At 41.4% G+C, this 27910-nt stretch overlaps 1 protein-coding gene across 1 annotated transcript in view; it reads right to left on the bottom strand.

Moving 5' to 3' along the window:
- Nucleotides 1-1924: 1924 nt before the first annotated feature.
- The window catches only part of P2RY8 (P2Y receptor family member 8), a 37554-nt gene continuing 11568 nt past the window's right edge, over nucleotides 1925-27910 (bottom strand). The window contains exon 3 of the mRNA XM_009928777.2: nucleotides 1925-6476. Coding sequence (XP_009927079.1) covers nucleotides 5335-6408 — 1074 coding nt within the window. The 5' untranslated portion in view covers nucleotides 6409-6476 and the 3' untranslated portion in view covers nucleotides 1925-5334. The remainder of the gene's footprint in view (nucleotides 6477-27910) is intronic.

Genomic DNA, 27910 nt, shown 5'->3' with positions numbered 1-27910 from the left:
CAGCCAGAGGGGTCTGTTGAAGGGCGGTACACGAGTTCATCTTTACCTGAACGTGAGGGACTGCTTGATGAGGGGGGGGTCAGCCAAGGTGACCTCCAGAGGTCTCTTCCAACCTCAACCACCCTGTGATTCTGTGACTTGTCAACAGGGCTACATAACAGAGGGCCTCCCCCCGAGACCCCCTCAGCTCCCTCCCTGACTCTGGGGTAGCCTCTTCTGGGACAGCAGCAGGCAAAGCTCCCCGCTGGATCCCCGCTGGCAGCACCCCAGCCGGCAGGGTGGGAGAGGGTGGGCTCCAGGGCAGCTCTGGCAGGCCTCATGTGAAAGCATGAGACTGGCTCGAGCGGGGCACGGGGCTGCCTAGCTTACGGTGTCCTGCCTCAAGCACTGGCATTTAAAGAAAAGGAAGAACAGGGCAATCACCTAAAGTCACTTCCCCTTAATACGCCTCCAACCTCTGACAATTTTAATCTTAGGGGTTTTCCTGAGTCTGTTGCGCTTTGCCTATTTAGTAACCTACAATGGATTTCTTTTTCCAAGTGCTTTTCCAGTCTCTCTGTGGACCCATGTGCTATGTGCATCCACAACATCCTTGGCAAGGTGTTCCCCAATTATACTATGTGTTATGAGAAGAGATACTAACTTTTCCTGGTTTTGAGCCTGGATCTCATTAGCTTAATATGTTATTCCCCAGTTCTTGCCTGGGCAAAGGCAGTGAAACTCATCCCAGTCAGCTTCTGCACTCCATTGAGGATTTTGTAGACCTCTTTCCTACCTAGTTTACATTGTCTCTTTTCTAAGCTGAAGAGTCCTAAACTATTGAACTCTTAAGGTTTTAAATTCATACCTTAGATCATCCCACATGACCTTCTCTTGACCTTTTCCTGCTCTTGTGTATCCTATCTGTGATGAAGAGACCAGAAGTGCACAAAGTAAACAAAGTGTGGGTGAACCATGGATTTCTACAATGCTGAGCTGATGCATGGAATTATGTATTATGATTCATAGTGCTCACTGCTGAGCAACATCATTTTGACACAAAGCTATGACTGGATTTCCCCATGTGCATGACTTCACACTTACCAACGCTGAATTTCACCCTCAGACATTCATGCTATCATGCACACCTTTGGGTATGTAGCATATACACTAAGCATCTCCTTAGAGAAACACCACTCTGGTGGGTATCAATGTGGACCTCATGTTATTATAAACACTTTGAACTGGAAAAAAACAGCAAAAAATGATCGAGTGACTTTAGGATGATCTCTGACCCTCTCATGTATAAGCATAGATGTAGCCAAACAGATGCTGAACCCAAAATGGAGCATAGTCAATCTAGGGAACATTCATCAAGGCACTACCAATGCTGACTGTCCCTGCCAGCCCCCCGGGGCTCCCCCCACCCTGCCCCGGGCCCAGGACCCCATGTCAGGGGCCGTCAGCCCCTGCCCCACCAACACTCCGGCTCCCCACAGCCCTGCCCTGCCCGGCCATGGGCCCCTCCGAGCCGGGCCTACACGCAGGCCCCAGCCCGGCCTCGGCCTGTCCTGTCCCCGTCCCCATGGAGGTGCCCGATGCCCGGGGCTGGGGCTGCCCTGGTGCCCCTGGCTCCTGGGGGGTGGGACGGGCCCTGGCTGCCAGGCCCCTTCAGAAATGCATTAAAATTCAAAAATATATCTATTTGGTGCACCTGTTCGGCAAGGAGAAGGATTCCAAGTTAGCCAACGTCTCATTCAAGTATTGCTGCTTTTAAAATCTGTTTAAAGAAGGTATGCCAATGCCAGCTTCTAAGAGAGAGAGATGTATATATAAAAGGAAAAAAATGAAGAGGTGTGCAAAAAAAACCCAACTCTATCTGCAAAATGCATGGGAAAAATAAGAGACTTGAAAGTATACAGAAATCTAAAAAGCACAACAGCAATGGGAAACGGATTAATTTTATTTCATAACTTGGTTTCCCTGTCCTCTTCTAAGCTTGGAAGTTTCTCACACATGGCAGGTGCAAACAAAGGAAAGAATCTTAAATCATGTCCTTTTTATGTTTTAGGGGTTTTTTATTATATATACAAAAAAGTCCAAGCACATTCATAGATTTAATTGCTAAACAATAATTAAAAATAAAACCACAAAAAACACAAAACCCAAAACCAAACGGAAGCCTATACATTCATGTCTTCTCAGTAAAATTACATTAACCAGAGAGGCAATCAAGTAAGCATGTTGCTCAGGACTCATATTCCCCAAACCAAAGGCAATATAGACATGAACTCCTCAATAACCTCTCCAATGGCAATCTACATTTACATGTATATATTTATATGTATATATATATGCATGTCAACTCACACCCACTGACCAAAGAGGGTAGAAGTCTTGCTACCTTATGGTGCCCAGAAGGACATGTTTCCAGTGTTAAAGAACAGTATGTTAGGCCTCTTTTAAAAAGAATTCCTTCTCCTCCTCTCTAAAAAAACCCTCCAATACTTCACAGTATACACCATCAGACTCAAAAGATTGCTGTCATTGGTTTCATTTTTATATTCCTTTCTCGAGGAACAATCCCACTGACCCAAATGGGAATTCTGCCTAATCTGAGCTACCTAGAGGCTAGTTAGTAAAATGGCATGAAGAGGTACCTGAATGAGGCATCCTTCCTGTTCCTTTTTAGACAATATCAGAAGAGGGATGAAGGACTATGAAGAGCTGTGCAAGGCTGGAGAGAAGAACATTTTCAGTCAGTTGTGAGCATCTTTTTTCTCTTGCAAAAGGAACAATTCAGTATTTTTCAAAATTTAGCAGTTGATGTCCAAAGTGCAAAGTTTCTGCCCTTTTGACTCTATTTGGTGTCAGTTACAGTTCAGGCACACTGCAGCACATTTCAGGAGGCACTAAGCACTTGAGGATCAGGTTCAAGATAAAACAGAGTTTAAAATCTGCATTAGAGCTAGGAGAAGTGACGGTTTTCATTGTAAAAATACTTACATGTTAAAAAAAAAGAGAGAGATTTCAGCATAACTTGCAGAAAAGTTTCTGCCACAGCAAAATGCTGAAAACAGTTTTGGTAGTGAGAAAGATGGAATTCTGTGAAAGTGGATGGTGATGGGACTTGAACAGCAAGGTGAAACCATGCACTGCTAAATTAATACTTAGGTTTGCAAAACATAAGTAAACTAACTAAATTTCTGCCTGATGTATGTGGAACAGCTTAGGAAGAGCCATCGTTCTTTCTTTGGAGGTCCTGGTGCAAGCAGGTGTTTTGGAGCATGTGCTAGAGCTAACACAGGAGCTCAGAGCCCCAGACTCACACAAGAACATATTCAGTGGGTTCCTCTCTTTCAGGACATGTGAGGTGATTTAAAGTAGCCAGCCCATCTCACCGCTTATATGCACCCAGCACACGGGCTGGTAGCGCAGGGTAGCTTCCAGGCAAATTGATGGGAAGGTTTGGACGGGTTACGTATCACTAAGGTTGTCCTTGTGGGCAGAAAATACGCAGATCAGTTAAAACTAACACTGTGAAATGCCACAAAACACTTGAGATGGTAATACTAGGTCCACTCACATTTATCCTGCTCCAATAACTGATGATACTTTAGCAGAAGATAGGACATACAAATATCTCACAGCTGATTTTGTGGTTATCCAGCCTCTATCATGAAGAAATTTGTGGTGATTAGTGGTGGAAAATTGTGTTTTAATCATGTCATACACAAAGAAAAAAGGCAGATTTTAAGGGCCTTGGGTGTTGTCTTAGGTAGAGGAGGTCAGAAATCAATATAGGTCTGCTTTGAGCATGTGGTGTCTGAACCAGCTATCCACGATGTTGAAGACAGCCTCCTACTCAGCAGTGGATGGCGTCGCAGTGCAGCAGAAGGGTACCATATAGCTTTGTCTCACTTGGGAGGGGACACTTGTCTGGCTCTGTCAGGTGGTTTTTGTCTCTTCACTGTCAATGAGGGTGAAAGGTAGATAAAAAGCTGTACATACTACAGGAAGAACTTTGCCTTTGTCTGTCCCTGGTGCATATTCTGTAGCAGTTGTCTTTCCAAGCACAGAGGCAGTTGTTGAGATGTGAGAAGAATTAAAACATGACACAGTATATGCAAAGAAGTTAGAGAAGGATATTTCAGAGCGGAGTCCCAAACACATGACCGCATAATCAACCTGCTGAAACCTATTTCCAGGGTATCTAGTACATCTCCCATTCTCAAGACTTGCTTTCAGTTTTTCTTCTTTCTGTTTGTCCTCTTGAAAGAAGTACATTTCTGACATCTGCCCATAGGGACAGGTTTTCAGCTGGTTTCTGCTGGCACAGACTCACTGCAGTCTGTGGTTGAATTCTCATATATCCAGCTGAAAATCTGGTTAAACATCCACACCATCACCATAAGGAAGATAAACTCATTGCCTGTGCACTATACAAATCTAAATTCTCTGCTGAGGGGGATGGTGCCTCTGCATATAGCCTATAGTGAATTGGTGAAAATGACTTGCTGATACCAATCATATATGAGCAGCAGCATTAGTACTGTAGTAGGTCAATGAGAGAAAATCTGTTTTCTTAAACCAACTGCTCCCCACCGTCCTGAGAAATTAATAACTTCAAGAAATGAAAATATAATCCACTCAGCAGCTGAAATAGTCTCAAACATTGTTAGTTCTAGCTTTCCTTTCATTGTATGAGATAATTTTGATACATAAAATTGAAATAGTGAGTCAACCTAACCTTTTCAAAGGTTAATATGGTTTGGTTCTGATAAACAGTTGGGTGAGTGTTGTGGTGAATTCACAGTGGGTATGCATTATACATTAATGGCAAAATGACAAGCTATTTTTACTCATTCTTTTATAGAAATACAACAGGAGAGAAAGCAATACATTAAAAAAAAAGACAACAAACAAAAAACACAGCACATTGCTTAGAAAAATACCCCCCCTACCCCAAATCCAACTTCAGTGTATGCTCTAATTCATATACAGAAATATTTCACATTCACAGACAATCACAAGCCTTTGGTTAAACACTGAGGTCATACAAGCTGAAAGAAATTTTTGTTCTAAACTTATCCCATGGTTTCATAAAGTAGGACTAATTCCAGGCCAACCCATAATTATCAATATTGGGTTTGCTTCAGTGCCTTCTTGAATAAACTCAGTTCCTTTAACACTTCCATTTCTGGCCAGAAAATACTGAAATAGGAGATGCAATATAAGTATGGCTTGAGTTCTGTCACTGGAGCAAGGGATTTCGGGGATAGCCATTCAAAAAGAAATGTTTTCTGTGTCTACTCATGGATCTCACAGGTGCCTTTCTTCTGGGAATGGCTAAGGCTAAAAAACACTTTCCTGCCTTTGCAAATAGACCTTTACTCCCTCTAACCCATCCATAGGTCCACTTGACATCGACCTGGCTGACATGGTCCTGCCAGAGAATAAGCTTTCCCTTCTGTTTTCCAAACTGTCGCTGAGAATTACCTTAGGGCGGAAGACTTGCATGAATTTCTGGTAAAATTCTTTGGATGCAAAATAATAAATGAAGGGATCTATGCAGTTGTTGAGGCAACTGAGGCACAAGGTGAGCTTGTAGGCAGGGTACAAACTCCTGTCATAAAATAGGCGGATGATCATATGCACAAGTAGGATAAAGTTATTGGGGGCGAAGCAAGTGATGAATACCAGAAGGACTATCATCGCCAGGTATATGGATCTAGTCTTCTGCTTGTTACCATATCTGTTTGATGTCTGAATAAGCTTCCGAATGGTGCCTATGTAGCATCCAACTGTGACAACAAAAGGGATCAGGAAAAGCACGACGAATAACGTGAGGAGAAAGGCTACCCAGGCTGCGAAGTTGGGCAGCATATCCCATTTGAGGACATCAAAACAGGTTATAATCCCCAATTCTTTCACTTCGTAGGTCAGATCTGTGCTTTCTAGTGGGTAGAAGGCTAGTAGCAAGAAAAACCACATACCTAGGCAGGCAGCCAGGGCATATCTTTTTCTTCTCCACTTGATCAACTTCATGGGATATACCACACCCATGTACCGCTCGATGCTGATACAGGTCATGGTCAGTATGGAAGAATACATGTTGGAGTAGAACATCACGGTCACGAGGCTGCAAAGAGTCTTGCCAAAGCTCCAGTGATTGTTTTGGATGTGATAAGAAATCTGGAAGGGAAAGCAGCTGGCCAGCATGAGATCCGTGATGCTTAGGTTGATCATAAAGATAACAGAAGGTGTTTTGGGTTTGATGTGCCAGCAGAGCACCCAAAGGGAGAACAAGTTGCCAGGGATACTGATCATAGCCACGAGTGTATACACAACTGGGAGGGTGATGGAGATAGCTTTATTCTGGAGCATTGCCAGCGTTTCAACGTCCAGGTGGGATCCGTTTTTAACCATTATTCACAAGGGGGTTGTTGATCCCTATAAGCCAGCTGGATCATATCATGAACACTTGGCTTAAAAACCTAGAGGACAAATGTCAAGAGAGAAAAGCAATATGTCAAAACAGAAATTAAGAACATACTTCTATTAATCAAACTAAGAAAAACCCCTATGTAGTTTGACAGATTATCTCTGAATGAACTGAATCCATTAAAATTATCTTCTGAAAATTCTCTTCGCCTTCTGAATCATGGTAACGTTTTACCAGTCTCACTTCTTCCTAGCTTTGAACAGCTACTTTTTACCTGCTGAATGGCTTTCTGATGCTTTTTGCAGTCTATACATTATCACACGTCTTATGTTATTGTAACATAAAGAAAATCACATATCACAAAATTAAATTGATGTCTGCATGAGAACACCATGCCATAGGATCTCCATGAGCTAAATCCGTCCTATCTACTCTAGATGTCATAACTTTGCTTCTTATAATACACAAGATTTTCTGACTTTTTTTTCCCCCAACTAAACAGTGATCCATTCCAAGTAAGTGCTGGATTTTTTTTTTTTTTTTAATTGAGGAAAGGAGAACATGCAACCAATTATTCTTGGTATATTCATGATAAACAGAATATAAGGAAAGCACCATGTATAATTGAGAACCAGGGACAGATTGCAGTTGCTTGAACTGGCTAACAGGCTGAAGGGACCAGGCAAAAGTAACAAGCCCCCTTCTAACAAAAAGAAAAGCTATTGAGTTTCAATTTCTGCAAGATGTAAGTTATTAAAAAATGTTCTGTTTGCAGCTGTCTTATTGCCATCACCTGTAATTCTGCAAAATTGGTTTCAGTTTTGCAGTCTGCAAAGCAAAACCATGCTTTCACTCTCTGGCCTATATAGATCTTTCTTGGCAGACACAATAGCTTATCGTTTAGCTTATTTATTTTAAACAGTGTAGCAGCATTTAGCAGCTGCAAGCAAGAACTCACGCCTCAATGTGCTTACTTTCATTAAGCTGCAAGTGCAGGGATGCAGTTTCACGAAATTACAGGGTCGAAAAAGTGAAGAAATGGCAATGAATGACCAGAAAGGCAGAGCATGGGAGCAACAGTAAATTCCGTGACGAGTGGCCACAGGGGCCTGAAAAGGGTGCCAGGCCAAGCCAGCCGGTGACTGTGGGCACATCTGTGCTGTTTAATGGAAGAGGGGCAGAGGGTGGGCTCAGTCACATGCTCCTACTTGTGGACTCTGATCACCTGCACTGTTTAATCCAAGCATCTCTTTGCAAGACACACCTGCTGTAGGAGGTGAGATTAAAAAATGTAGGTGCCAGACAGTTGGTGTCACTTAACCTCAGGTCTAGTTAAATAAGACCTTTAAGTGTGTGGTCATAGACCATGAGCAGTGTAACAGGTCAGTCCCTCAGAGAGGGACCAGTCCTCGGTGCTGTCTAACTCTAGCTGGAAATAACCATTCTGACAAAAACTGTGATTTCTGACAGAGGGTCTTACTGAATAACTTGCCGGATCTTTCACAAAATAGCTGTTGATGGTTCCTGAGACCTAGCAAAGGTGAAGTCTCTTCTGAAGGCTGTAGTGCCATAGAGAGATACTCAACATTAAAAATAAACTGAGTGCAGATCCAGAAAAAGCACAGATACAGCAACAAGAAGCTCAGAGGGAGCTTATTTCTGTTGTTTCTTGATCTGATCAATTTGACATAGTGCTTCAAATGTCAGCTAAAAATATTCAGAAGTAGTGAGAGTCAGTATCAAACAACTGATGTTACCTAATGTTGCCAGTCTTTCAGGTGCTTCTAGCTGAGCAGTGGGAAGCCCAGAAAAAGGCACAAGAAAATAGGAATTGCAAAGAAGTCAGATATGTGTTCCTAATATATCATGCACATGTCACAGAGCAAACATGTTCCAAGTAATGAGCACACCACATGATCACAACTGCAAAAACCTCTTTGAGCCACATCACATGATCACAACTGCAAAAACCTCTTTGAGCCAAATCCATTGCAAATTAAACTCTGTTCTTGCCAGTAGACCTATATCAAGAATGAAATTAACTCTTCAGTTTTCGGGGAACTGGAAAAATCACTTACTGACACAAAGCTCTTGGAAAAAAACCTTAATGTTATCTATTTCAACTCTTCTGTCTATGATTTACCATATTAAATACCTATTCATGAACTCTATTGCCTCAAAAATCCTTCCCAAGTGGCACCCCTGTGTGCCTAACAACACTAAGCTTCCCAAAACAAACAGAAATTTTTTATCTATATCAAAGTATCTACAGAGCTCTAATTATAAGCCTTTGCAAGTGAAAGGTATTTGGTCTCACAGGCTAAGGGATCTCACCCCTAGATACTATTCCTATAGAAATTATATGTACTTGGGAGGTAGTAGTTTCCATTAAATCTGTCACACTGGTCATAAAGCTATTGAATACCTCTTACATTTGTGTTTTTGTTAGCGCTAATCACAAACGTATTTTCTTCTAAACTTGCTTTTTCTGAGAGCACAACCTGATAGGAAGGAGATAAAAAAATGCACGCAGAGATGCTGCAATACACAAAACAGTGTCAGGATTTGTGGCCTGACTACAGGCAAATTTTATGCACTTGTGGAACACCACTGTCAGTAAAACACAGGTGTCTCCCAAATTTAGGCACCTCTTGAATAGGGGTTGAAAGGCACCAGACTTTGTGGTTAGGTGCCTACAAGAGCTCTCCAAAAAGGGTAGGTCCCCTTGGCATGGTTTTCAGTAAGAAAGGTGTCCATCACAAGGAGCAAAAGAATAATGCGGGGGAAGAGGGGACATGCAAAGCACACAAGAATGTTGCTGCAAGTCATTCTCGAGGGCAAACAGCCTCTTGGGGAAATGTGCAGTACAGAAAATCCTCCTTCCAACTTTGCTTTCCCTTTTGCCAAATCCTTCTGGGGCTCTAATCCTGAATTCCTTGTTCAGGAAAGCCTGGGCTAGCAGAAATTCCTGCTCTGAGTTACCCTTACTTGTGATGCTTTGCTTTTTAAATGCCCAGGTTAAGCTGCTGGGACCACAATGTAGTTTTTCAACATACTTTACCTCTCCCATTATTGCGTCTATTTGGGTTTAGTTAACACTGTATATATATTTCCATCTTGTTCAGGGTAACTTTATGTCTTTCCCCCACTGCAACCACAGTCTCTATCTGTCTCTTGTGGTTTAACTTGAAAATGTCATAAATCAAGTGAGAAAGTAATCTTTATGAGGATTAGAATTAGATTGCCCTTACATTTTATGAGTTTCTTCTTTTCAATTTCAGGTTTCCAACACAATTCAAATCAGTGGAGCTTGCATAGATTCTCTGCAAGAGAAACTTTGCTGCAGGATAATTTTAAAACATCGACCCTCAGCTAAGTTTTCATATGCAGAATCTTATGCATAATCTGTAAAAATATAACTCTGTTACATAAATATCCCTGTTAGAAAGGCATGGGTTTGTTTTTATTTTGGGGGAGAGCTATATTTAAACTACGACAGAAAAATGAACATACGGGTCGACTGAAACAAAACCTCAGTAAGGATTCTTCAAGTGAGAAGATCCAGTCTTACTGCCATTTATATCAGTCCTCAAGCTTCTGACACAGAAAGAGAAATGTTAAGCTTTTCTGCTTGCCTCATTTCTGAAACATTTAGTGGATGAATGTATTAGGTACTAAGAGCACTTACAGCCTTTGGAATAACGCTCGCTAATTCCAGGTAGGATTTTTTTGCTTCTCTTCGTACTCACTGGCTCATGGCACTCTGCACAGAAAACTCACTTGGAAATTCAGTAATGCCAGGTTTTCATCCAAGCTGTAACCATAAGCAAAGGTGACAGCTGCTTAGTGCCTTTTTGACAGGAATGGTGCTGCCTTTCCCTTCAACTGACAAAAGATGACAAATAAAACATTAAAGGGTATACTGAAAATCAAACAGTAAAAAATCAGAAGAGGACGATGTTATTTCTTTGCCATGGAAAAGTAACAATAGAGATGTGTCTACTTTCTTTTTAGGGGTCTACTAAATAAAGCTGATGTGTTTCCTCTCTTACATCTATTCTCTTCCTGTTGTCAATGTCAAGTGCACCTGTGAAAAAGACTGAAAAGCCTGTAAGCCAAATCAAAACCAGAATTACCATTTCATAAAAATTTTTGTGATTTGTTTTGTGATTTCAGATGGAAAAAATGAATCTCAAAACATATCATGCAGCACAAAGCCTTCCAAAACCTATTCTATTTCATAATTTTTTGTTCACTGCCTGTCAAAGCACTGTTGTGTAGAATAAAAGGGTCTTACTTCATAAACTCTGTAGTATTGTTACACTTTTGGAAAGACACCCTTCCAGCTGAAGAATGTGGGATGGCATATTTGAGATTACAGGAAAAACAAACTAATGCAATTTCAACTCAATTGCAAACAGATTCAGAATGAAGCAAAATGAATTTATTGTAAGCACTTAGAGAAAACATATTAATGGTTTTTAATCAACGCAAATGTGGCTGAAGAATGTATTTTGTTTTTTCTCAAAAGACTGCATTTTTTGAAAATAGTTTTTCTTTTTTTTTTTTTTACTTTCTCAGTTTAATACTACTACAAAGCAGTAACAAGAGCGAGAGGGTTAGGATAGTTTGTGTCTACCTAAATGTAGCTAAAACTGGTGAAAACTTAGTGTGCAGTATGTCTGCTGGGGATTCAAGCCCTCCTGGACTGTCTGAATTGCTAGTGATATGAAAGAATATTAGACAAGCACAGAAAACTGACAATTTCTATTGTAGACTGCGTATGAGGAGAAGAAGGAGCCAGGAAGGCCAGGAGCCAGGAGCCAGTCATCTTGAGTTGTGGGAAAAGTGACAAATACTTTGGTATTTAAATAGAGTAAGGGGTTTTAATATGAGGAACAAGACAAAAAAGTACCCTTTTGTAACACATCTCAGTTATTGTTGCTAAAGCATCATTGATGCGATTCAGAGAAACACTTCTGCAAATGTTCAAGTTCACCAAACTGAGGAATGTAAATGAGTACATCTCTGATTGTGTGTTCCTTAAAATGAATACGGGCTTTACCAAAAGAGGCTGCAGGTTTTGTCTGGATGGTTCTTTCTCACCCTTGCAATAGATTTTCATGCAAATTTTAGCTTGTAGGGTTACATCTCTACATCTCTAAAAGCCAAGGGTTTGGTTCACTCAGTCAAGATCTGAACTTAACTCTTCTAAGAAACTTCTTTGTATTACAGGGCCTTCCCTGATCTTTTTGCTAATGTCTTTTTTGTGTGTCTATGTGTTGTTTTGTTCTGAGCAGCATTATTGCAAAGATCAGAAATTGTTGCTGAGCCTGTAGTTATGTTATCACAAAGGCATTATTTCACAGTAGGGTTTAGCTTATCTTCTTTTAAGAATACATTTGGGAAATGAGAATTCTACTCTCTGTGCACTTGTGTGTACAAGTATTTCTGAGCAAATAAACCAAATCTGAAAATATCTAACTAGCTGCAATATTCACAACCTTCTATGTCATTTAGCTTTAGAAAAATAAAACTGTTCCGTATTTCTTATTTTTCACCATAGATTATTCAGATAAGGGACATAAGAAAACCATATGTATGCCTTCACTGCAAAAGACAGCGTATTTTTTTACAGTGAAAGAGTTGCATTATAATCACTGTATTAATCAAAAACTCTTGCGGAGACAAACTTCAGTCTTTATCTTAGTACACCTAGTCAAAGAAAACCCTATCGTGTTTATAGCTCTGACCTCAAATAGTTAGGGCAAGGTAAAACAAGAGTGTCTTCTCTCCACAAGGATTTCACATTGAGAGGTAAAAAAACCCTCAATTTTTTCAGTAAGAAACTGTAGAAGCATTGCCAGCTTTAGTGTAGTGGAGTGGTACATGCCTGTTGAGCTTGTTAGCTTTATCAATCTGGAAGAAAGCAGCTTTGTTTAAAAGTGAAGAAAAATAATCCTATCGTTTCTGCCTATTAAAGTAGGCAGTTTCCAAGATTCAACCAAAGGAGTCTTACTAAGTGTGAAATCTAAATATACAGGTGAGAGGCAAAGAAACATCACAAGCAAATACTGTACTGATTCTTCAGAATTAGCTAATGTCCTGGTTTCAGCTGGGATATAGTTAACTGTCTTCCTAGTAGCTGGTACGGTGCTATGTTTTGAGTTCCGTATGTGAAGAATGTTGATAACACTGATGTTTTCAGTTGTTGCTCAGTAGTGTTTAGACTATAGTCAAGGATTTTTCAGCTTCTCATGCCCAGCCAGGGCACCTGACCCAAACTGGCCAACAGTGTATTCCATACCATGGGACGTCCCATCTAGTTTAGGAACTGGGAAGCGGGGGGCAGGGATTCGCTGCTGGGGGACTGGCTGGGTGTCGGTCGGTGGGTGGTGAGCAATTGCCCTGCGCATCATTTGTACATTCCAATCCTTTTATTACTACTGTTGGCATTTTATTAGTGTTATCATTATCATTATTAGCTTCTTCTTTTCTGTTCTATTAAATTGTTCTTATCTCAACCCACGAGTTTTACTTCTTTTCCTGATTTTCTCCCCCATCCCACTGGATGGGGGGGGAGTGAGTGAGCGGCTGTGTGGTGCTTAGTTGCTGGCTGGGGTTAAACCACAACAGCTAAGTAGTAAAATTAACTGTACATAGCTACCTTTATATTTCCTGTGTCTGTCCTGGACTATGCAGTTTTGCTGATAGTTGAATTTTAGTTCACTTGAACCTTCACCTTTGCTAACGATAAATTAGCAAAGTCAAGATTCTGTGCTGGTGTTAGCAATGTCCACCCTAATTTAGATAAGGTTTGGATAAACACAGCCACTGTCATCCATGTCAACAACCCTGTTCAGAGTGAAACTAATCAATATGGTCTTTAAAAAGTTCATTCCTGCAATAGTCAGGATTATGAAAATAGTAAGGTTGTGGCCAGTATTGACAAAAACCTCTGAGCATCTGAAGCATGATTCTATGACTTTAAGTGCTAGTTACACTACAAAATGAAGCAGTTTGCAGTTTTCTTTATTGGTGTGCAAGATAGTCAGCTTTTGAAAATTCTGTGAGCAAAACCTTGTTGGGTCAATTGAAACCCAACTTGTGTAACTCCACTGATAGATTTTCTAGGCTGGTTTAAATTTCAGTCAGAGTAAGCATCCTAAAGATTTAAAGAGGTTCCAGTTTATGGGCTAATAGCTAGAATATTATATATATGTTGGTCTTTCCTACATGCCCAGACTTTGTAAGCTTAATTTTTTCAAGCCTGTTATTTTTAAAAGGATTAGCAAAGCTAAGGCAACTGCTTTTAAGAGTTCACCATAACAGCTCAGGAATTCATTCTACAGGACTTACACTCCTCTGCAGTCACTGCCCATGTGCATGCTCTTATTTTCCAACAGCACAAGGTAACATGCCTCTTGGTGAAATAATGCAAACACATACATACACACACACACACATATAAACATATGTGTGTATATATATATATATTCTATTTGAAATCTGAATTTTTTATCTTTTCATCTCTCTTTTCTGTGAAACTCTTTTTGAATGTTTCCCCTCTTCTTCAGTCCACAAAAGAATTGAGGTAGGGCTGCAGGCGTGTTTTTGAAGATTATCTTTAGAGATAAAAAAAAAAAAAAGAGTTCACACATTGCAGTTTCTTGAACTTGCACTAAGGATATGACAGTCTGTAGCTGTTGATCAATTTAATATATGATGGAGTCCATAAACGGGACAGTCAACCAAGTTTTGCGGGTGTAGCTGAAAGGATAATTTGGCATGGTATTTGGGAAATGTTTTGAGCAAAGAATGTAGGGTAATTCTAACATTCATGTAATGTAGTGGGGCCAGAAATTGCAAACAGTATTGTCAGGGGTGAATCAAAGAACTTGGCTGAGCACGTCGGCTGTCTTCAGATAGGCCTTCTTCCATACTTCCACTAGTTGGTCCCAGTATGTACAAAACCTCTTACTACCTCCTAGATAAATAGACATGTCCTAAAAATCCCATGCTGGAACCATAGCAACATGTGACTTGTAAATACAAGCTGAATTATTGTTCCTCTTGTTAAGTAAGATCTATATGAATATGCAACTTTTTTTCCAGAGCAGTAGCATTAAGTAGCAGGATTTTGGTATAGCTGGCACCTTTCTTGCCTGGTCTTTGCTACAGTCATGGATTTAGCATCCATAGAAATCTAAGTGCCTATTTCAGGGTGAGTTGGAAAGTGTGGATGCCACTGACTGTACTGGGCAGATCTCCAGCGACCATAACACGCTCATATGTGGTCACTTCCATGGTAAATGCAGGTGTTTGAAGCTGAATCCAGCTGATTTTAAACATCCCGTTGATTCAGATCCTGGTTTCCTGGAGGCCTGTACTTGCCTAGATTCCGTCAAAATCTGAACTAGTCCACTAAAACACAATCGTCCCCTTTCACACTTGGACCGCTCAGCTGCCACTTTAAAATGACAAGGCCAGCTTCTTTGTGAAAATGAATTGGCATGGAGTAGGACCAAATGCATGATTTCACCTGTACCCAACTTCTTCCACCTGTGTGTCAAAACCCACATGATCGTAAAACTGTTGGTGTAGCAAAGATTCCGCAGCTGGAACTCAGAATAAAGATTATTTTGTCTTCTGTTGGTCCTTCTGCTGTACTTGCCCAGCACATATCTTTTAGCCCGGATTGACAGCCCACCTACAGGACCAAGCACTCTGCTCTCTCCCCAGATGCCTTCTGCAATGGACTGGCAGTGAACTCCTGGCAAACCGGGCTTTCTCCCGGCTCACACATCAGTTAGAAGTGATTTTCACATCAGCACTAGTGAAAACAGTCTTGGCTGAAAAATACATGAGACCAGGGGCTCTGAAGGAGCTAAATTGACATGCACTTGACAGCTTTCTTGCATATTTGGTTTTCTGCTCCTGAAAGGGCAAGAAGAGCTAGATGTACAAAAAGAATGAGCCTGGCTCCCTGTCAAACTGTGCCTCTTACTGGAAGGCTTTGATACAAAAAATGGGCTGCTGGAAGCTCTTTTGTATGGCTGGAACTGATATTGTGTCCCCTCATTCTCCTGGACCCCCGTCAATACCCACTGAAGATAGGTGACCAGGTGTATTTCAGCAGGAGCGGTGTGCCCGGGCTGAGGAACGGCCAGCAGGCCGTGATGTGTGCCAGCCAAGGCAGCGGCAAATGTGGGAGCTCTGTGGTTGTCTCCTCGTTCCCTAGCACGTCGGACGATGCTTCCCAGCCTTGCCTGAAGGGAGGAGCGGTTGGGGCTCACCTCGGGTGATCTCCGTCGGAAATCTTGCACTGTCACAACTCTTTCCTTTGCACAGCTTCTCTTACTGCTTATTGTCACGGCTCGGAGTGTGAACACTGAATCATATCTGTGCTACTGAGCTATGTATCGCTGTATTTTTCCTGAGTGATGGTCAGTTGCCCATGTATATCGTCCTACAAGTGGCTGTGATTCTCTGCTAGAGAAAGTCTTTTCATTTTTTCAACGTTGCCATCAACAGTCAATAGTATTCAAGCTACAATCATGGGGTACCCTGGCCGATTCTGCCTTTTAATTATGGTCATATCATGATCAGGGCATGTGTCACTAGGACAGCCATGTATCACCTGCATCTATCTTGAGAGGAGCGACTTAAGGCACATGCAGTGCCTCTGTGGAGCCCAGATGGCATGACCAGGATTCACATATGTCAGGACCAGTCCTGAGGTAGGTCTGGTATTCATGCAACTCCCAGTGAGGTCTGAGGCAGCTCTGGGTGCACAGCACCTCAGAGCAATTTGCTCGGCAGGAGAAGCCAGCTCACCCTATCCGAGCTCATGCAAACTCACTTCATTCACACACTGAAAGAACCGAAAGTTGGCTTCGCTGCAAAAGCTCATGGCTTATGTTGAGCATCGGTAACTGCAGCTGCGCTGCCTGTGGCTGGCACAGGGCACAGTATAAATCACACGTGCCTGAATAATGCTGAGCAGATGTACCCAAAGGCACAGTGCACAGGTAACAGGAACCTCAGAAATAGCTAACTACAGGAGCAGATACACTCTGTGACCTAGTTTTAAAAGCAATGTTACATATGCACACAAAGGAAAAAGAAAGAGCCAATATAATTATTTTCCCTGACTTACCACTTAACACTTTTTTCCTGACTTATCTTCAGTTTGGCAATTTGATACCAGTTAGAGGTGTGACTGGTAACATACAAGAAGTGGAGATTATAAAATGGGAAAAAAAGAAAAATATTTCTAACAAAAGCTTCACGTCTTGTTAGGTTTCTTTGTGACTACTTGAGCTATCACACTAATACAGAGATACAACAGGAATAGCAACCTGAAACCACATCTGCTATAGTTTCATTCTTCTGAAAGTCCTCGAGTGCAGGTGAGACAGCAGGTCAAAGTTCAGCTTTTCAGCTGAACCAAACTGCAAGTGCCCTCGTATTCAGGCTTTGGTCTTCCTCTCAAGTCCTCACTGCACTTAGGTAATTTAAATGCATAAATAAGACAAAAATTGGATTCTGTCCTTGTCTGACATACTCTTTCTGCATTGAGAAGTATAGAAGTGCCCTAATTATAGTCAAGATGTATGCTGATATATCATTATATGAATGTTACCTATGAAATAATCACAGGCAGAAGTCAAAAGTGTTCTGCAGCTGGTTTTGTTGGGGGAGCTAGTCTCTGCTTTTATTAACAGACAATATATTGCAACAGCTTGTTATTGGCTGTACTTGAGTTCCTCTCCATTGCTAGCAAAATGCCCTGAGGTATCTGGATCATCGCTGCTCTGCAAGTCGTTACTGGAGTCTTGCCATTTTGAGAAAAAATAATGAAAGTGAAGATGCTGTGCTTTGAAGGGTGTTATTTATTGACCTGTGCACTAAAAATTAGTGTCTTAACTATAATTTTTATGACCTTGGCATTTAGCTCCAACTTAATAGAGTTAATTCTGGGTATTCCATTTGTAAACAGTTTGTATCTCACAATCTCTTCTACTACATGTATCTGTGGTCTGTTATTTTTAAGAGCAAGCAAACACATTCTTGCAATGTAAGCAAAGGCATGAATCCCTATCTGATAAGCCACTCTATGTATTTGATCTTACTTATACAGACAAATGAGATTGCTTACACCTCTGGGATAAAGTTTTGCAAAACAGCTCCAGGTTACCATGTGAGAAAGTGTATTCATTACTATACCATAGGACATACCACACTACAACCAATATACTACCACCTTATGCCCTACTTTTTCTCTCTGCCGGGAGTTGTCTGCTTGCCCACATGCTTAAAGTAAATAAACACAGCCAAGATATTTTAAATAGTGACCACATGCAAGCAGCACAGGCTGGTATGAGGTGAGAGCAGCCTTAGCGTGATTCTGATACAGGCAGCTCCTCAGGACAGGGTACACCAGCAAAGTAAAGGAGAGGTGGGAAGCCATCATGAGGACAGGTAAGCATTCTTATTTATCCAATTTATAAAATGAATATTATGCTTGAGATGTTGTTATGATAATGTATTGATATAATATGAAATGTTATATATTAAACATCATTTGTATGATATATGTGTGCTATAAATATTTTTTTCACTGGTACCACAAACTGAAATACCTATAAACCCCATAATCAACACCCCAAGTGCTAGAATTTATCTCTTTTTATTGGATGATGTTTTAGCCTGTGTTACTGATTCATCATCTATATGTGTGTGTGTACATATATATGTACATGATATCATATATCTTACGATATTATAGTGTATGAACATACATAATAATATATAATATATGATATTATTTTCTTGTTTCATAGTATAGCTACAATTGATAACATTCTTCTGTTTTTAAACTTTTTTTCATGACTACAAGTGGAATTTCATCTGTTTGGATATTAAGTGTTAGTAGGAGAAACCTTTAAATGAAAGGAAAGCAATCCTGCAGTAGAGGAGCTCCAATTCCTAATGTAAAAGGTGCTCAGACTAAATTTAAAGTTTGCGTTTCACTAGGTCCAAAACACTGTAGAGAAAAATGTGGGGTCCAGAGCTCAGCCAGTCTTAAAGAGAATTTCCTTTTAAGGTAACACCTAAAATTCAGCCACCTGGAAAAGTACACTAAGTCTGTGAAATGCAGTGACATAGACAAATACACAAAACTGCATTAGTTTTTTTAAAAATCTGCTTAGCTTAACCCTTAGACTGGAGAACATAGAACTTTTAAAGTTTCATCAAAAAACAATTCCATGTATTTTAAATGCAAGACTTAGGTGACTCCAAACATAGCTATATACATAAGGTCTTGTGTGACTCCATCTTCAGTGAGGTGGCACACACTGTGGCAGCTAATTAATTGCCCTTAATTAATCATCTCCTGGCTGTGGATCAAACTGTTGGGGTTTAGCTGAGGTCTAGCTGAGGCCGGGGTCTAACTTCAAGCAAAATATCTGGCTTTGTCAGAGCAAGAAGGGGGTCCTGGGGTGGCATGAGCTCTCAAAGTGAGTCTACAGGACAGATAAGAACTTGACTGTGGTGAGAATTCAGGTGTGGGAAAAGAAAACACAATATTCTTACCCTCTAGCACTTGAAAATGACAAAACAAACACTCTTCCCATCACCTGAATATTTTAAAAGGAAAAGGAAATTAAACTCCTCCTGTTCAGCTAAAACCTACTAACACAATAAACTGAATGCAACAATCCAGCAGAAAAGAAATATGCTGAAGAAACTTGCAAGCACACCATAAAGGAGCAGCCCCACCACAGACGAGCAGCCCCTGCCTTTCTGAGGAGAACAGACATTTACTGACAGAGGAACGGCAAGTCAGAGAAGAAGCTCCTACGGATGGGAGGACCTTCAGTGGCACAGATTAAAATATCACCTGATAGAAATTGTAGACCTTGGGGAGCTGATTATGGGCTTTATAGATATTTTAGTTTGTATGAAAACTGCCCATTGGAGATGAAGACTCTGAAACTCATGAGATACACAAAGACAAACTCTAAGGTAGTTTTGAAGACTGGTACAATTATGCTCCAATAAGGTACTAATAACAATAGAGTAGCAGGAGACAGTTCTTTGGAGGCAAAATTTGGGTTGTTAGGAGCCCTAGAGAGCTCTAAGTGATGTGCTCTGAAATATTACTGCTTTCCTTCAGCTTCAGCATGTAACTTGAAAATAGACGCATAGGAAAATGATATAAATGTACTAAGAATAAAGGAAATGTTTGGTGCAGATGGCACCTATTCAGGAAAATATGGTTTGACCTAAACCAAAACAGGGCAAGGCTTCTGTTACTAAAAGTTAAGGTCATAGTTTTTAAACTAAAGACTAGAGAAAGCCAACTGGCACAGAAAAGCATATAGTTCAGGATGACACACACTTAGGGGTGGGAATGTTATTAAATCCTCTGTATTCTTAGAAAAAAGGACAGGAAAAGCTATTAATGAAGTCCAGGAAGGAACTGGACAAACAGTTTCTATGTGTGAAGTGTATGAAGCAGATCACGTAAAATGTCAGCCAGAAAAATCGCAGATACTTCTGTCTCTACAGATCTGTAAAAAGCATAAAAATGCTGAGGATGATTGCCCTGGTTTTCAGCTGGGAATCTGACCTAATTTAGGCATCTGAGAAGTCTGATGAAAGAAAATAACTGTTGGAAATTGTATGGCCAGGGCACATGCTGACACAGCCCTGCCAAAATAGGCCATGTCACTGAAGGATCAGTACTATTGTATTACAGGGAGCTTTGTGTCACATCCAGTAAACAATTCAGCTGCATCAACAAGTGATACAGAATTTCCATGAGCTGAAGGCTGTAACTGCGGGACTGCATCATCAATCATATAACAAGGATGGTAAATGTGGCAGTGATGTGGGTCGGGCAACCCCAAGCACAAATACAGGCTGGGCAGAGAATGGATTGAGAGCAGCCCTGAGGAGAAGGACTTGGGGGAGTTGGTTGACAAGAAGCTCAACATGACCCGGCAATGTGCGCTTGCAGCCCAGAAAGCCAATGGCATCCTGGGCTGCATCAAAAGCAGTGTGGCCAGCAGGTCGAGGGAGGTGATTCTCCCCCTCTACTCCGCTCTGGTGAGACCCCACCTGCAGTACTGTGTTCAGCTCTGGGGTCCTCAGCACAAGAAAGACAGGGACCTGCTCGAGCGGGTCTAGCGGAGGGCCACGAACATGGTCAGGGGACTGGAACACCCCTCCTGTGGGGACAGGCTGAGAGAGTTGAGGTTGTTTAGCCTGGAGAAGAGAAGGCTCCGGGGAGACCTTATAGCGGCCTTGCAGTACTTAAAAGGGGGGCTGCAGGAAAGATGAGAAGGGGGTCTTTATCACGAGTCTAGTGATAGGACAAGGGGTAACGGTTTTAAACTGAGAGATGGTAGATTTAGATTAGATATTAGGAAGAAATTCTTCACTGTGAGGGTGGTGAGGCACATCTGTGAGAGCAATCAATACGGAAATAACAAAACCCTTCAAGTACCCCTAAACAAACTGACCAAATGCACTGAGGTGTGATGTGTGTGTTCAGGCACCAGAAATGTGACTCCTCATGGAAACCACCTGTTCAAGATGCAGAGGGGAACTCCTTGCAAGATGAGTAGAAGCAGCTCTTGAATCAGGCCTCTGTCATCCTGAGCCTCTGCAGCAGCAGCAGCACCGACCTGGGGTCTCCTGCTCCCCCATCAGGACATCCAAGAGCTTTGGCCTGTAGCCTATTGCAAATAAATTTCTACAACTTCAGCTGCTTAATTAAAAAAAATAAAATTCTTTGTCTGTGTGTGAGGTTTGACCCTACTGTGTTTAGCAGATACACCTAAGGAGGCAGAGCTTCTCTGCTTTTTTTTCTGGATCCTTAGAGTGCTCGGCTGGAAGATACACACCAAGTTGTCCCAGCTATTGCTTTGGGCCGTTGACACAAGCAGCACTGGATAATGGCAAAGCCCAGCAGAGAGGGGAGCCTACTGGTGAGCCTGGCCCTTTGCTACACAGGTACAGAATTGGAGAAATACCAAAGGAAATCCTAATATCACTGAAGAATCCCTTTTCTTCTTAAAAACACCTTCTCTTGTCCCCAGAAGAGCAGCTGCTCTGACTGAAGGTAGAGACGGCCCCAATAAACCACATGCCCTTGGGCTGTTCTCTGCAGTGGAGGTCGGCTGGCCAGGGACAGCCTCTGCCCACGCTATCAGGCTTCTCCAGCAGGTCGATGGCATGCAGCCTGCCTACTCGCAACAGTCCTGGCTGCTGAACTGTGCTTGGGAACCAGTGGGAAGTCAGCTAGCACAAAGCAAACCTGCACCAGGGAGCCTTCTTGTGAGCTAATGGTGCAGAGAAGCACGTTCCAGTGACCAGAAACTTTCTGTGGAGCTGACTATTCTATTAGCATCGATACAACATAAAAATACAACTTGTTGGCCCCAAAGAAATGCATAATACATGGAAATATCTGATGAGAAATGAGACTTGGTAGGAAACGGCAAGCTTGAAACCTGGGCTCTCGTGAGGGCTTCCCTATCGAAAAGTTTTGGTTCCCTTTTTCACTCTCTTGTAGTGCCATAGATCTTGAAGGAGAATTGCAGGCACCTGATGCTTTGGCAGTGGCTGAAATGTGATCACAGCCCCCGCAGCAGCCACCTTCTCTTCTGAAACCCCAAGGATGCCCTCAGCTTCCTGGGAGTAGAGATGGGATGGTTCTTTTAAAAACACAACCCACCCCCCTGCCCGCTGTGAAGGAAGATCAGCACCAACTACTTTCTCGCTTCTCTTTCTCAGAATAGTAGAGGTCATTTAATTTTTGCTTCTACTTAGTTCCCAGATTTGTTTCGGGACTCATGGTTCATGCTTGCCCATGGCAAGTTCAGGAGCTCGGGACCGTCTCAGGGGTTTCCCACAGACGTGCCAAGCCTATGCTCTCCCCAGCCCTGCTGAAATCACCCGGGGCTGGGGCACGGTTTCTGCACCTACGTGTGGTGGCCAGCCTGCCCCGCCGTGCGGCAGCAGCCGGGCGGTGGAGAGGGCCGGCGGGGTGTGCGAGATGGGAGTCACCCACCGACGCCTGTGATAGTCACTTCGCATTACAGCCCACGGCGGGGTTAAAGTGGTTCGTCAAGCAAATGACGGAAAAAGCTCGTGATTTGAAACTCATTCAGGGAACTGAAGGAAACAGGTCCAAGTCCATCTCAGCAAGTCTTTTGTAAAAACATAAAGGCAATGTAAATTCCAGGAGAACAGCTTTAGTATCCTCTCTTTTTCTGTGTGTGTTTCTCTGTCTCTTGCTCTGCTGCATTGTCATACACATATACAGAGGAGGAGAGAGGAAAAACGGGAAAGAAGAGTTTTAAGCTTTAAAATGAATCTGTTTTCTTGAGGATTGGGGTCTAGTAAAGGTTGTGCATAAAAGAGCCTGGAAAAGCAAAATAAATTCTCACAATGCCTTCTAGCACCAGCCAGCCAGCCAGCCACGCAGGTGAGCAAAGCCATAGTGCTCTAACATCTCAGATACCAAAGATAAGAGTGCAGTGATAAAAAGACATTTCATCACACTATGTGTGGAAAGTTTTGTAGAAGCTAGGGCTAGCTGCTCAGTGCAGGTTCCTCTTTCAATTCGTTGAGACTTTTTAAAAAAAATTACACACACACACACAAAAACAAATTTCAAACACGGTTTCCTCAGTTCAGACCTCCCACCACTCCCACACCATTTCTATAGTTGTTACCTCTAAGATGAACTGTAAACTATACATAAAAGTTACTTGTGTTTGCACTGCATAGACTGATAGTTTTTAGAGCATTCTGTTACTTCATGTTATAAACTACCTTACACAAAAAAACGAGGCTTATTATTTAGTTTTGTTTACCTGTTTCTTTAATATAAAAGAAATTTATCCTTTTTTTACCAAGACTAGTAGAAAGAAAAGACACCTAGCAATTCATCAGCTAAAACCTATCCTTTCTTTTTAAAGGTTATACAGTCACAACAGGAAATATTTTGAAATGGTCACACTAATCACAAGACAAACTTTTTAGTCTGAGCATTTTTTTATACTACTTTCCTATTTTTAGGTCACATCACATGCCAACTCTGTGCCATTGCCATTTGTATTTTAATTACAGATGAGATAATAACTTTTGCAGTCTTCAATAATAATAGGATCATACTTCATTCTTGCTTTGTTCTTACCTGCAATACTCAAATTCATAATCTGACAGAAGCAAAGAGGGAGAACTAGCTAGTTTGCATTTGAATAAATGTCTGGCTTTTGTTTGCCTCGTAGTTATTGCCCTTTTTTTGTTGTTTCTTTATGCATCTGCAGCAAAACAATATTTGGGAAAGATGCTAATTTTGGCCTAAGTCCTCAAAAGGAATTAGGTATCCAAATATTTTTGAGGAATCAGTCCTTAGCAGTAGCATTCCTGACTGGTTTCCACGCTCCTTCCTGCAAAAGCAAAAGCAAAACCAAGCTTGTCTCCTGCTGCCAAAACAGTCAATGAAGTAGCAATGCTACTTTGACCAGGAGACCAGTATGTCAGTGACCTCTCTTCAATGGCACGATAACCAAAACACTATGACTTTCTAGATTAGTGTAAGGATCCACCTTATTGAACATGCCTGTGTAAAAGGATGGCTCTGGCACTCCAAGAGCGCTTCCGAAGTGCTGGGGTGAAGTGGGCTGAGGACAACATCCACAACAAGCTTCCTCATTATCACTCCTGCAGAAAGCCATGTCAGTAAGGAGATGAAACTGTTATTGACTTCTCTGTACCTTTTTGTGAAAAAGCCTCCTTGCAATAACCAAAGGTAGATGATTAAGAAGCAGAACCCTTCTGAGAGTTGACAAGACTATAGGTGTGTCCTTGAGTATGATAATCAGATCGTCTTCAGTTCCAGCGCGCTCTCTTTCACTTGCTCGATGTCTTTTAAAAAGTCACTTTCCTACTCTGATTTAATTTGGATTTTTTTTTAAAATACTAATTTATTTGCACTGCTCAGTTACGCCGCTGATGATGGTTTATGAAATATTAGTGTCTTGCTTTGTAAATGCTCCAAGAGTTACAAGGAGAAGAAGCGGCTTTTGAAATTGATGGCATAACACCTGCTTTTATTGAACTGAAGAAGCAATCTGTAAAAAACATATTTGCATGCTTGCTCCAAGATGAAAATTGTTGCTGTAATACGCTACCCATGTACTTAGAAGATTTTCCATTCTTTTCTAGAATGCCTCTAGAAGTCAGATGTATCCAGTTTTATGAAAGTATTTATCCAATTAATTAACATTAATTTACTGGAATCAGTGGACTTGTTCTCATGGTTTATAACTACATTTTTCCCAGACAAGGCATCAAGATCTCTTATGCTATAATCTTTGCAAACCTTTCAATGACTTGTAATGCAGTAAGCTTGATGAAATAATTTAAAAGTTATGACAGAAAGCTCTTGAATGAGTGGGGTTTTGTGCCATCTTTTTGAATGTCCAGTTCAAGCCATATTCAAGGGACTGCATTTGTCAAAACTTTGTTCAGATATTTTTCTTTTTAAATTGAGCACTTCCTTGTATCTTAAATTGTGATACCCAAATAATGAGACTTCCCAAATCAATTATCAAAATAAAAGATTCTTTCTTTACAGGTATGTCCTGGTTTCAGCTGGGATAGAGTTAATTGTCTTCCTAGTAGCTGCCATAGTGCTATGTTTTTGAGTTCAGTATGAGAAGAATGTTGATAGTACACTGATGTTTTCAGCTGTTGCTAAGTAATATTTAGTCTAAAGTCAAGGATTTTTCAGCTTCTCCTGCCCAGCCAGCAAGAAGGCTGGAGGGGCACAAGAAGTTGGGAGGGGACACAGCCGGGACAGCTGACCCCAACTGGCCAAAGGGGTATTCCATACCATGTGACATCATGCCCAGTATATAAACTGGGGGGAGTGGGGGTGGGGGAATCGCTGCTCGGGGACTAACTGGACATCAGTCGGCAAGTGGTGAGCAATTGCATTGTGCATCACTTGTATATTCCAACCCTTTTATTACTGCTATTGTCATTTTATTAGTGTTATCATTATCATTATTAGTTTCTTCTTTTGTGTTCTCTTAAACTGTTCTTATCTCAACCCATGAGTTTCACTTTTTTCCTTCCGATTCTCTCCCCCATCCCACTGGGTGGGGGGAAGTGAGTGAGCGACTGCATGGTGCTTAGCTGCTGGCTGGGGTTAAACCACGACAGGGTAGTGGGGTTTTTCTGCCTAAATTATAATAATGCAATAATATCCTAAGGGGAAAAATCTCCACAAGCTGCAAGGTACAACAGGATTTTCTGGTTCTCAGATGACTGAATACCTCATATTACAAAAGACAGGGTATGACTTTGTACACTGGATTTCTGATGTCTTGTTCTTGTCGCTAGTCAAGCTTAAGCAAGCCACAGTTCAGCTGAAAACCAGTTAAAAGGGTTTCTTTAGAAACTGGGTGTAAAAAGATATTGTGGTTAGTTTTGCTCAATCAGAAAGACAGAGACACAGGAAAGCAACAAGTACCTAGAAGCAGTTAATACAGAACGCAAATCCACAGAGCAAGCCTAGAGCACCCACCATCCACACCTCCTCTACCCCAGGTTGTAGAAACATAAGTAGACCAAGGCACCTATCTGCCCAGAAGTCTCCCTGGCCCCAGCTGAGATGTCCCATACCTCATCGGCTCACAATTAGACATTTTAGAATAAGATCCAGAAAACCAGGACATGGAGCAGCAAGCAACCTAGACAACAGGAAACGCCTTGGTCCCCGAGAAAGCTGCAGCTTTTGGCACTTTGCTGAGTGTTTCAAGGAGACCGCTAGCTACAACCATGTATTACAACTGAAATTTCTCCTGGAGCGAGATGCTTGCATCAGTCTTATCTCACAAAAAATGGAAGGATCCAAACCAGCAACAACAGTACTGTTCATATTTCCCAAATATCACTAAATGGGGATGTGGCAGATATGAATTAATTTATCTCTTCAGTGTGATGACATTTGAATCTACACCTCCCACCAAGCAATGACTGTCAATTAGTCACTTCATATAAAACATATAAATTACATTGAAATAGGAAGTGCAGTTTGGATGTGTTCTTCTCTCAGGTACTGAACAAAACACTACAGTCTTTTTTTTCTCACCCATGGATTTTATGTCCCAGTTGCACCATGCAATCTGGAACAAATTCAGGTGCAAGAGTAAAGATAAGTGGTAGATAAATAACTTTAACATGGTGCTTAATGCATTTCTGCAAGAATGGTTGGTTCCAATCAGATTAGGTAAACATCCCTAGTCTGTAGAAAGTGCTCTGAGCATCCACAGGATTAAAGGGCACATGGCATTGCCACCTTTCTTCTGGCTGTATTCCATGCAGGATCTACTCCAGTAAGTCTCCAGTAAGTGTTTTGACTATTTATGGTATACTGGGTCCTCAAAATGATACAGTGCAAGAAACAGTCTTTCCCCACTCCACAACTGTGGAGCATTTCAGGCCTTCAGTCTGATTTGGGTATCAGGATATATGTGCTTCCGAGCACTTAGTGACTGGGCTTTATAATTTTGCTGTTGGGCACCCTTAGCAAAAGCTGAGCAGTTGAAGACCCCAGCCTTCAGTTTTAGCACTTACAGTGACGACAAAAGAGTATTTAGGCTCCTAAAGCATTTTTTCAATGCTAGCATTAAGGTCAGATACTGGAAATTCTACCTGTGGAGAAATCTTTTCTTCCTTAGCGTGAGGTTGGGGTGAATGCCAACAAGTAGGTCAGGCATAAGAACATGCAGAGGCCTGATGTTGGGCATATAATGTGAGCTGCAAATGCGCATTTGCCTTGCTCTGCCTTCTGGGATTGTGCACCTTTTGCAGAAGAATCTCCTTGTTTTGTGCGGCCAAATCATCCCTTGGTGAGCATAGTCCCACCCTGGATGGATTGCCTGCACTGTCTATTGTAAGCCTCAGTGGCAGTCAAGTAAAAATACTTGCTTTTCCTACTTTTTAGTGTTGTGTGGTGGCAGATAGCAAGTAATCCTGATACTTCTGATGCATTGTGTGATGTAGGCTTGTCAAAATAAAACACAATTAGAAGGATGAATGAGAAGACCATAAGATTCTTAGTGATAAAAGCCTGACAAAACCCCACTCCTAACAAACTGTTGTCACCTCTTCAACCCTGTCTTGCTTTTCTGATGAGAAGCTACCTGAAAATTTGCTTGGCTTTCATACTTCCAGTTGGTTGGGAAGATGCATAGATCAACTTATTCATAGACTGTAACTGAAAAAGAAAAGCACAAGTATCTAAGAGCTTGTATATTAAAGAGTTAAGAGGAAGGGAGGAGAAATAAGGAAGTAGTGGTTGAACAATCTGCTTTTAAGCATACAAAAAGTTAAAAAAGACTTGATAACATTTTAAACAGAGTGTATAAACAACACAGAAGAGCCCCAAAC

Source organism: Haliaeetus albicilla, chromosome 25 (assembly GCF_947461875.1).
Source record: "Haliaeetus albicilla chromosome 25, bHalAlb1.1, whole genome shotgun sequence".
Classification (NCBI taxonomy): Eukaryota; Metazoa; Chordata; class Aves; order Accipitriformes; family Accipitridae; genus Haliaeetus; species Haliaeetus albicilla.
Note: the sequence above shows the minus strand (reverse complement) of the source record. Positions and strands in the feature narration are given on the sequence as shown.